This window comes from Ailuropoda melanoleuca, chromosome 17 (assembly GCF_002007445.2).
Source record: "Ailuropoda melanoleuca isolate Jingjing chromosome 17, ASM200744v2, whole genome shotgun sequence".
In the NCBI taxonomy this organism is placed as follows: domain Eukaryota; kingdom Metazoa; phylum Chordata; class Mammalia; order Carnivora; family Ursidae; genus Ailuropoda; species Ailuropoda melanoleuca.
Genome location: NC_048234.1, coordinates 18,027,536 through 18,039,358, shown reverse-complemented (window position 1 = coordinate 18,039,358; position 11,823 = coordinate 18,027,536). Strand labels below are relative to the sequence as shown.

Genomic DNA, 11,823 nt, shown 5'->3' with positions numbered 1-11,823 from the left:
AGTCCATGCCTTTAGTATATTTGTTGAATTTTAGTTTTACGCTACTTGAAAAAATGCTGCTGGAATCATCCTCGCTTATATACCTCCACAGTGCCCCTACTATGTAATTCTGAAAATAAAGTGAGAAACAATCTTCATTTGAAAATAGAGATACTCTTTATTTTTTTTTTTTTTTTAAAGATTTTATTTATTCGACAGAGATAGAGACAGCCAGCGAGAGAGGGAACACAAGCAGGGGGAGTGGGAGAGGAAGAAGCAGGCTCCCAGCAGAGGAGCCTGATGTGGGGCTCGATCCCATAACGCCGGGATCACGCCCTGAGCCGAAGGCAGACGCTTAACCGCTGTGCCACCCAGGCGCCCCATGTCATCATGCCCTTGAGCCAGCTAATGGTAAGAATTTTCAATAATAATAACAGGTTTTGTTGACTCAGAAAATCCCCCAGCCCACACCAGGGGTGTCAAGCCTGAGACCACAACGGGAACTCCTGCTGGCATGACAGGTTTCCAGACACAGAGTCCATGGCTGCCACACCAGAGACAGCTGTGGTCAAATGAATTCAGCCTCCTGGCTACCCAGGACGGCACTGGACACCCACACTGAGGTGCAATGGCCATCTGTCGGCCTGCATGTCCTCTGCCGTGCTGTGCAGCCAGCCTTTCCCACTTGGATGACATACTGCTTCCAGTAGCTAGTGGATGAACCAGGCTTCTGGAGAACTCCAGTTACACATTCTAGTTCAGACCCAGAATATGGAGCCCAGCTCGGACTTGATCTAGGATCTCCCTAGAAACAGACATCTCATCTAATGGCTCCTGCCCAGAGGCCTCCTCGTTCCTGCTCATTGGTCCTGGGGAGCACCCCTGACACCTGGCCTTTTCAGCGCTCNCCCCGCGGGGGGGGGGGGGGCCAGCAGCTTTCATAACACGCACTATGCTTCTTATCAAAGCCTCAGGCCAGAAATCACGTCATGCATTTTGCAACCCAAAGAAAATGAAACATTCAAAATCAGCCAGTGGATCTTTCCATGGACAAATGGTAAGCTCAGCGATACTCACGTAAAAATTAATTTTTTATTAGGCTACCTGCAAAATGATTATAAAACACACATGAGGATGCTCCATTTCTTCAATATACTTTCAAAATAGCGTATTTCCAATATATTAATTTCTTCTTTTCTTGGTAAATACTTACTGAGTGCCATCAGCAGAGCTGTAGGGACAAATAAATGTGATTCTGTTTTCAGGAACTTTAAAATCTAATGAAGGAGGCATACACGTAACCAACCATCTGTTCTATGAAGCAGATAAGAGCCTGAAAGCCAGTGCTTTCATAATAGATGTTAAACTAATTACCGAAATGGATGGTGCATTTCGCTTTCTTGTCAGGATGATGCAGGCAAAGCACCTGGTCAAGGACCGAGTCCCAGTCACTTCCTGGCTCCACCCGGGGTCGGTGAGAAGGCCACCCCCTCCTATCACAGTCCCCCGATAAGAACCACCACACAACCCAGCATAGACAACAAGAGTTAGATCTGGGGACTTGGCTGGATGTTTCCGGAAAGACCATCGTTCACCTTTTTACTTACTCGAGAGCCCACTGTCTCTCAGAACTACCCCTGTCCCCTCAAGAAGTCCCTGCTTTCTTGGACCTCCGAACAAGGGAATGAACAAAGAAGTAAGTGCTCACTGCTTTAAAGTGATAAGGGCCAAAGTCCAACGAGGGGAAAGCTTTCTCTCCAGCAGTGTTGCTGGGCAGCTTGACCTTGGTCACGGATTTGCCAAACAGAACGCGGCTAGAGCATCAGGCCAGCGTGGGAAGCCCCCGCTGAAAGCGGAGGAGAGGCCAAGCCTCCCAGCACAGCCTCACCAATGGGCTGCAACCTGCCTGAAATGAAATGATGTGCGCCGACAGTCCCCTTCTCGATGCAAGTCCATTTGATAGGGTTTTCTGCCACTTGGCACTGAAAGATGCTTGCCAATACCCTAATCCTGACACCTCCACTCCTTATTAGTCTGCACACAGAATCAAGCAACCACGGCGTCCTGAGAAGGGTTCTTGTGTGCATGCGCAGCGACACGGGCTCTTTCTCCCTGCCCCCTCCCACGCAGTCCCGATTCCACGGGCAGCAGTGAAGGAGGGACACCTCTCTGGCCAGCCCAATCCACGGGAGTCACTCTCTGTCCGAGACAATGGAAGAGGAAGATGCTCGTGGAGGCCCTGGGAATGAAGCTGTGAGGGACACAGGGGGGCTGCCCAGCCTCCTCCCAGAAGAATGGGGCCCCGATTAATGACATAGGCGTCTTTTTTGTTAAAGAGCACCCTAGCCTCCCACTCCCTCCGGCCTCACCTTGCAACAATACTCACAAGGGAAAGGTTCTTTTTTCTAGGAAAATATGCAACCTGTCCTCCAGCAAATGAACCCCATCACTTATAAGGAGAGGAGTAAAGTCAATCATCAGTAGGGATGTAAATTTCTGAAAGATCAGGCTTTCAGGTTTAGTAGAGCAGCAGCTCATCATGATAAAGAATAGTTAGTTCTTAGGATCACAATTTTATTCTTATGACCTAGAAAACCAACACTGTGTTTTCTTAGCCTGGCGCTATAATTTAGAATAGATCGTTTGACTTTCCCCATCAGGGAACTGACTCTGATATCTGTCAACTCTATCGTGTTCTACGTCTGCAAAAAAATGTTTTCAGGCGTTTTCCTTATACTTTAAGAAAGCCTAGATGGGGCGCCTGGGTGGCACCGCGGTTAAGCGTCTGCCTTCGGCTCAGGGCGTGATCCCGGCGTTGTGGGATCGAGCCCCACATCAGGCTCCTGTGCTGTGAGCCTGCTTCTTCCTCTCCCACTCTCCCTGCTTGTGTTCCCTCTCTCACTGGCTGTCTCTATCTCTGTCAAGTAAATAAATAAAATCTTTAAAAAAAAAAAAGAAAGAAAGAAAGAAAGAAAGAAAGAAAGAAAGAAAGCCTAGAGTAGGGACACCTGGGTGGCTCAGCCGGTTAAGCGACAGACTCTTGGTTTCAGCCCAGGTCATGATGTCGGTCAAGGTTACGGGATCGTGCTGAGCGTGGAATCCGCTTCAGATTCTCTCTCCCTCTCTCACTACCCCGCTCTCGCCAGAACGCTCTTTCTCCCAAATAAATCAATAAATAAATGTTAAAAAAAAAAAAAAGGAAGAAAGCTTAGGTAATTTGGTGTTTGCTCCCTTAAACTCTGAAATACACCTTAAACTATCAACACCCCCTCCTTGAGTCCTCCAATTTTTTTAACTCTTAGCAATGCCTGCACATCCCACATCATACAAAAGGATGTGCTTTGGAATGTCAAGGCTCCAGGGGTTGCTTATCAGAGCTTCCATGAATCAACGCAACATTGTAAAGAAGCTTAAGACTCACAGACACACAGCAGCTAGCTTGCTTGTCGACAGCACATACCTATTTATTTTTCTTTTCGTGTTGTGATACTATTAGCGTCGCAGTGTTCTTATTGTAAGTTTTAGACATCAAAAACACAACAAAGGTAAAGCTACATAATAAATCCTTAATCTTGATAATCTCCAAACATTTGAACAGATGTCTATAGACCTGTATTATTTTTCTTAAATCTGCCAAAATTGAGACATTAAAATAGATCTCTGTTCCTTAAATATTTTCTTCCATAATAGAAGTTTTGATTAAAGTGACTTTCTTTGAGCCGAATCAAATTATTGCATTATTTTCTAATGCTAATTGGGTTCTTTTTAGTAAATGTACTGGCCTTAAAACCCTACCCGCCATCCTCAGTACAGTCTTCCTGGGAACCAGGACGGGGGAGGGGCTGCGGGCTCGGGAGAGCTGCACGCCAGCACCTGCAACACAGCGTCTCTGGCTCGAGAAGGCCATAGTTTCAACAGGGAATAGGGCGAATGTCGGATTTCTTAATCACTCACATGCTCAGAAATCCAAACTGGAGAATATCCATTTTACACAATAGTTGATAATAAATGACTCGATGCCGCATAACTGGATTGCCACCTAATCCACGATGTGCCTGGCTTATGAGGTTGGACGGTGGTGGTTCCTAATCCCTTCCGCAGCTCTCTCTACCCATGCACACCCTTGGGACACGCCAACACACGCGCAGGCACACAGCGGTCTCTCCCCCACCCCTGCCGTCGATTCACCACTCCCAGAAACACTGTGCTTAGCTTAACTTTATCAAGTTCTCTGGTTGCCTGGGGATTTATAGATGTTAAAATAAAAAACTAATTAGAACTGTGAGTCCTGCAGGCAGTGCCTAATTTAATGTCTCAAGGGAGCAGGTCACTCCTGCTGTCATCCAAGTTTGCAATTTCCCTGCTGGCTCAAGCTCCAGAGAAATCTTCCGTTGGGCCTTGAACACCCCAAGCAAGGGGAAGAGAGTGACAGGACCATGTGGGACACTGGGTCTCAGCCACAGTGCTCAAGGGGCTGCCCAAAGTTACCGAACCCCCACAGATTCCAAATAATGTGGCCAGCCTCATTCCCCAGTGGCCCCATGAACACATGGCATAGAAATTCCTTCTCCCTGGGCAACAGCCATTAAATTAGCTGATGGAACCAGAAGTGATAGAGTATGTGAAAGCCACATCTCAATAAAATTCAGGAAGACGTGAACTTAAGTTTCAGATGCACTGTTTATCATATGCCCTGAAATAACACATCCAAAAATAATTCCATTTGCCAGTTCAAAAAGCAAACTTTTTCACGTTTCTCTCCATGAGTTAGCTACAACTAACACACCCTCCATGCGCATCTTACCCAGAGTACTACGGAGTATTGAAAGGACCGTCCAGATAAAATACATTACACCATTTTTTTGTCCTACAACTATGCTACAGGGCAATAAAACCTTTGTAGTTACCATTTGTACCTGAAAAAAATCAATATAACTTGTAACGTCTTAGTGTCTAAGCTCTGATCAAACAGTTAATGACCAAGTCAACCATGGGTGCATTATTCTGAATAATTAAACAATCATGTAGGCCTATTGAACAATGCCCTGCGTAACAGTAAAAAGGTCATGCTGTCATCCTCTCTTTTTGTAGTATTTACAAGTATAATTTTTCTTAACCCATCATAAAAGACATCTTTAAAGCATGTAATCCTATGCCACAGAATTCAAACGAGGAATGACAAGGATGTCTATTTTGAAGGAACATATTACATTTGGTCTAATGCCTTTCAGAAATAGGTCAACATAAATAATCCCGTTTTTTTAGAAGTTATTCAACACAAAGCAACTGTGCCTACAGCAACAGCACCACAATGGGCCATAGGTGACAGGTGGGGTGGGGGTCCTGCAGAAGTTACTCTGAAGGATTTCGTATGTTGAAGGCAAGACTTTCAAGGCTCTAAAAAGTTAGTGGGAAGAGGCCTTTGGATCTATTACTTCCAAATTGTTTGAGCTGTATTATTCTTTTATATTAAGGGGGAAAATTCAACTTAAAATTTGCCCAGTTCAGTGAGATGTTTCTGCTAGTGAACAGGTCCATTATGAAGTACTTTTGAACGATTTGGGTTTTCGATTTTTTTTTTCCCCAAATCAACTCAAAGAAGCAGATTTTCATGACCTCCAGTCCTCTCCCCAGAACATCCTTCCAGGCCTGGAAGGGTCGCTGATAACATATCTTCAAGTCATTTTGTTTGTTTTTTGCTTAAACAGACTCCCCAGATTGTATAAGCTGTCTCTGATCTTGCCTGTCACTCTGTGTTAAGGGTCACCATGGGCTTTGTAAATTTTTTGGAGGGAACATGTTTTTGTTTTCTCTGTTTCCAAAAGCATCCTCACCACCTCAGTATTTCTGGGAAGTACATTCAAATACTATAAATATGGGTCTGTTTACTGGTTTTGCTGAAGGCTCTTTCCAAAAAGTCGGAACTCTCTTGCTTGCTAAAACATGTATCCATATATTGTGTGCTCATTCTCCCCAACATGTTTCACTGTATCAGGAATGGACCCCCCATTCACCTGCTCCCCAGGCTCAGCCTCTGACATGCTCCCTTCCTGCCCGAGGCTGATGGACTCAAAAGACTGGGCTCACTCGAGACAAACACAAAGCGGGCTACTGAGACAAAGAAAAGCCTGAACCAGTGAAAACATTGGAAGGCGTTTTGTCCATATCAGTCAAGGTGAAATTTCTTTACAAACTATATTGAGCCTCTTAACACTCATGACATTACTGGAGATTGAGTACGCTCAGTAAGCAATAAAGAATTTTGATGACACTTAGCAAATAATTACAAGAATCCATGTCCACTGAAATAACAAGACTCCTGAAAAACAAAACCCTCGAGAAGAGACATATGACAAAAACATTTACTTCAATAAACACTCATGGAGCGCCTGGGTGGTGCAGTCGGTTAAGCAACCAACTCTTGATTTTGGCTGAGGTCATGATCTCAGGGTCGTGAGATCAAATCCCATGTGGGGCTCTATGCTGAGTGAGGAGTCTGCTTAAGATTCTCTGCCTCTCAGCCCAGAGAATGGGAGAAGATATTTGCAAATGACACTACAGATAAAAGGCTGGTATCCAAGATCTATAAAGAACTTCTCAAACTCAATACACGGGAAACAAATAATCAAATAAAAAAAATGGGCAGAAAATATGAACAGACACTTTTCCAATGAAGACATACAAATGGCTAACAGATACATGAAAAAAATGTTCAAAATCATTAGCCATCAGGGAAATTCAAATCAAAACCACATTGAGATACCACCTTACACCAGTTAGAATGGCAAAAATGGACAAGGAAAGAAACAACAAATGTTGGAGAGGATGTGGAGAAAGGAGATCCCTCTTACACTGTTGGTGGGAATGCAAGTTGGTACAGCCCCTTTGGAAAACAGTGTGGAGGTCCCTTTAAGAGTTAAAAATTGAGCTACCCTATGGTCCAGCAATTGCACTACTTGGTATTATCCCAAAGAGACAGACGTAGTGAAGAGAAGGGCCATAGGCACCCCAATGTTCATAGCAGCATTGTCCACAATAGCTAAATTGTGGAAGGAGCCGAGATGCCCTTCAACAGATGACTGGATTAAGAAGATGTGGTCCATATATACAACGGAATATTACTCAGCCATCAGAAAGAACGATTAGCCAACATTTGCAGCAACATGGACAGGACTGGAGGAGATTATGCTAAGTGAAATAAGTCAAGCAGAGAGACAATTATCATATGGTTTCACTCATTTATGGAACTTAAGAAATAGCAGGAAGGTCAGTAGGAGAAGAAAGGGAAGAATGAAGGGGGGCTAAACAGAAGGGGGAATGAACCATGAGAGACTATGGACTCTGGGAAACAAACCGAGGGCTTCAGAGGGGAGGAAGGTGGGGGAATGGGATAGGCCAGTGACGGGTATTAAGGAGGGCACGTATTGCATGGTGCACTGGGTGTTATACGCAAATAATGAATCATGGAACATCACATCAAAAACTAAGGATGTACTGTATGGTGACTAACATAACATAATAAAAAATTATTATAAAAAAAAAAAGATTCTCTGCCTCTCCCTGTGCCTCTTCCACACGTGTGCCTGCACACTCTCTCTAAAAATAAATAAATAAATACATGCTGTGATTTTATACTTCTTAGCAATTATAGCATTATGTGCAGTTGCTAAGTTCTGCACGCATATGTTTTAGTCCAAATTATTAAGGCTAATCATGTCACGAGGTTAGGATGATTCATAGTCTACAAGGGTCTCACTATTACATCAAACTGTGCATGTTATTTATATATTAAAAGGATAAGACTGTGTGATAATTTCTATTACAGGATTATATTAATGCACTCTCACCAAAGAAGATACAGTAAGGCATCAGCACATACAGAAGCCAAGGCTCCAATGAAGGAAGGGTGCAGCTCTGGTGCAAATCTTCCAACGGAAGCGCTAGTGTGTTTATTGCTTAGGTCAAACACTACGTAGCCCATGAAGATCATGGGTGGGTTTCCCAAGGTGGCCAACAAGTTGGGCTTGATCCACACCCCCAGTCGTGGTCAGACACCTCTCATATGTATGTAGGATTTACTGGGGATGAGGGCAGGCGTCAATATATAAAAACAAATGCCGATGATCACTCCTAGAACCACAGTTCAAAGCGTATACCCCACCGGTAGCGGGCCAGGAATATATCTTTCTTTCTTGCAACGAGAAGGGCACTTTTGATGGGAAGAAATCACAACGAAGCTTCTAGGGAAAATTACAAGTACTGAGATAAAACAAAGTGAAAACAAGTCAGTCATACTCACTACACTGAATCCCTGGATCTGCAAAAATGTCATCATTTGTATCAAATAATCACCATCAATGACCGAAATTTCTAGCATAGGCTTATTCTTTACATACATGGGGAAAATAATTCAGCTGTGAATTAACTTTCAATCGTGTTGTTCCCAAGAGGGGAGGGGGTACACACTACCCTTCTGAGTGATGTACAGTCCAGGAAACAGCCTTACAACATTAAATACACAATCAAATGTTAACATTTTCATACTCAGATTATATCTCTTCTTCCTCCCAAAGGGTCTTGGAATTCATAAAGGAATCGTGGATTCACACGAATAATTGTAAAGCAAAGAGCTATCACCTTCCTCCATCTGTGGCTCTTGGAAGGAAGTGAAGGAGCCAACAACAGCCTACATAACAACTTTAGAAAGCAGGGCTCTAACTCGGAATCTATATTCTAACTTCCCTCTTGCGTTATTTAAGAGGACAGATGCATATTAGAACACTCTCGTCTTGACTCAGGACAGAGAGTTCTAGAAGGAAGACCAGGGATATGTTCACATTTTTAAAAAATATCAGGTCCTAAGCCATATTTTGGAGAATGCAGCTTGTTTTATCTCCAAAAAGACAGAGAATACAGAGCCAACAAAACAAGCCCATGGTCATGGCCATCCAGAAACATTTTCCCTCCTGATATAAAATTTCCCACTGATTAAAATGATTCATATCATACATGTGTAATCTCTGAGATGTCAAATCTTTCAAGCAAGTCCTGTTCCTTGAGAGGGTCTCTTAGGCTGGAACCTCCCCTGGGCTGACCCCTGGCTGACTGATTTACTTCTGAAAGCCTGCTCTAAAGAGAGTAACTATGTCTTTGGGTCTATTTGGGGAGAAGATCTTTGCCTTTTTTTACTCATATACAACTCTCATTAACTTATTAGTGCTCAAGAATATTTCATTTTTGTTCATTTTAAAGTCCTGTCTGAAAGGATTATTTGAGTTTTGAAAACACTAAAATGGGGGCGGGGGGGCGAGCCGGAGGATAGCCAACAAGAAACTTCAGCGATATTGATGTTCGTGATTTCTTGTTTGTACCTTAAATCCCACACTGCTGGCAAACTCCTCTAGAATTTCTCAAATGATGGGGCAGAACAAAAAAGACCCCTCAGCCTTGACTTAGTAATAACAGATTGCAAATACATGTTGATGAACCTTGCTTGTACTCACACAAAACACACACTTCCCAAATATGCAGGAGTTAAAGAAACGCTGAATTGGTCAAACTAGCTAATCTAGACGTGAGATTCATTCACCATTCACTTCTACTGCTACAAATGATGCGGCCGAGTGAGACTACTGAGAAATTTTCAAAGGCGACCTAGTGTGGTCTCTATGCATCTTTAAATCTGCAAAGTCATTTAAATACGTACTCGATGCCGGAAGAGTATCATCTTTGTGGTGATCTGATCAAGGACTTTAACTTTAGTATCTAAAATGTCCTTAGCAACGCAAATGTACATAGGTTCTGTAATTTACTGAACTTTTCACAAGAGTACTAAATACCCATAAACACACAGAGGCTGAAAAGCGAAAACTAGCATCAGCATCTGGACAGTCCGCCAGAGACCCAGAGGGACAGAGCCTGGAGACACAGCCGGCTCAGACATGAGTATCAGCATGGGTATTCAGACGCGGACCAGCCCTGAACATGTGACTCCTAAGAAGGATGTCTGTGTGAAAGAGCCTTGATACCTCCATGGACTCCAGGGAATGAAATACTAACTGAAAATAAATACCAAAACAACTGATCTTGCCAATATGCTGTAATCACAACGAAGGAGACGAAAAGGCAACACGGCACTCTGCTTTCTCTCATGGGAAGGATTTTTGAAGCCACGTTTCCTTTAAGTACGAGTGACCTCCAGTGACTTTTTAATGGTACCTCGGAGTGGTACATTGAATCATTCTACAATTTATTAATATCAATAAATCATTTAGTAGTGGTCGTTTTGAATTTGTTAGCAAAATGACAAGTGCTCTATTGCAGGTTTAAGGGTTTGATTTTATGTAAATGCCCCCATCGTAATTAATTCAGAGCAGTTGTCACACCAAGCTAAATTAAAATTGTGTCTGAAACACAGGACAGTATTTGCTTCAAGGAGATTAAGGCTCATTTTTAGGAGTGACTCATACCCAATATGGCATTAAATGAGCTGATACTAGATTATGACACCACAAAATCATCACAGCCCTGCAGCATCCATGCATGAACGAGTGGAAGAGTGACTTTACGTGTCACGCTTTTTCACTTTAGCAAACTTCCCAGCGAGGGCAGAGCTGGGCCCCTAAGAGCTAAATCTGGATACCCAACAGCAAGGTCAGTTTCTGAACAAGCCTGCCACCGCTTTCTTGAAATGCACAGTAGCTTGTCCTAAGCCCTACACCTGATTTTTTTTTGTTACTTTTTTTTTTTTCTTGAAGGGAATGGGGCAGGGAGAGAGGACAAGGGGGACCTTCTTAAAACCCCACAAGGAAAGAAAAGCCTCGGCTGGAGATTTCAATCTGAACAACACTCTTAAAACTTTTTCTGATGTTCAGAGTCAAATCCCTCCAGGTGTGCTGAGTCCATGGGCTAGTAGCATCTTTAGATGGGACTCAGCGCGAGCTAGCCCAGCACCCAGAGGCTAATGTATGTAGCCTCCGTGAACCCACAAAATCAGAAAAACACACATCACAACATGCAAAGCATGGACATAAAATGAGCGCCCGGAGGGCAGGCTGTTTTCCCTCGACCGCGTGAGGGGTCCGGCTTCCCCGAGTTGCCCGGTGGTCCAGAGCGGGGTGGGCTACGCTGCGGAGCCCGCCGGCGCGGCCGGACTTCCCTGCCCCGGATTCCGCAGAGCGCCCACTGCAAACCCGTGCGCTACTGCAGGACCCGCCGTTTTCCACTGACACGGTTCCTACAGAAAGCATTTACAACGCAAGCAGATAAATGACCACGCCGGCCTGCTGGCCTCCCCTCATCCGGAGCTATTCCCTCGCAGGACTCTCCGCGTCTCCGTATTCTCATGCTGATTTTAGGTTCTACTCGAACTTGAGCTTTCTCAATGAAGATTCAGCTCACAGACAAAAAAGTCAAATACAGGTTTTGCCGTCTTTCTGACTTGGCAGGAGGAAAAAGCATGATAAACCATCTCATCTTGGCGCTGGCACTTGGAGATTTTTTTTTTTAATGCCTCATTTTCAAAAACACGCCAGCGATTCGTTCTGCAAATATTCGTTACTAATAAAAACACAAATTCTAAGTTGTCAAGACAAGTTTTAAAAGATGTGCGGTACTCACAAGTATTCCCTGCCACTACTGGGCTCCAGGGCTGAGCAGACAAAAGAAAGAGCAACCCGAGGAAGGCTCCCGCGGCGGGGTCCATGGTCCCCCGCCCTAGGACCCGAGGCGTCCGGCAGCGTCTCCGCGCGGGCCTGCCCGCTCGCTCCCGGCCGGGGTCGCGCTGCCTCCTCCGCGCTCTGCGGACCCGCGCAGCTGGCGGGCGGGAGCCCCACCTGCGGCCAC

The 11,823-nt window shown here is 44.4% G+C and overlaps 1 protein-coding gene across 1 annotated transcript in view; it reads right to left on the bottom strand.

Moving 5' to 3' along the window:
• The window catches only part of LOC100473014 (contactin-associated protein-like 3), a 205,717-nt gene extending 193,912 nt beyond the window's left edge, over positions 1–11,805 (bottom strand). The window contains 1 exon segment of the mRNA XM_034647088.1: positions 11,599–11,805. Coding sequence (XP_034502979.1) covers positions 11,599–11,683 — 85 coding nt within the window. The 5' untranslated portion in view covers positions 11,684–11,805.
• Between the last annotated feature and the right edge of the window lie 18 nt (positions 11,806–11,823).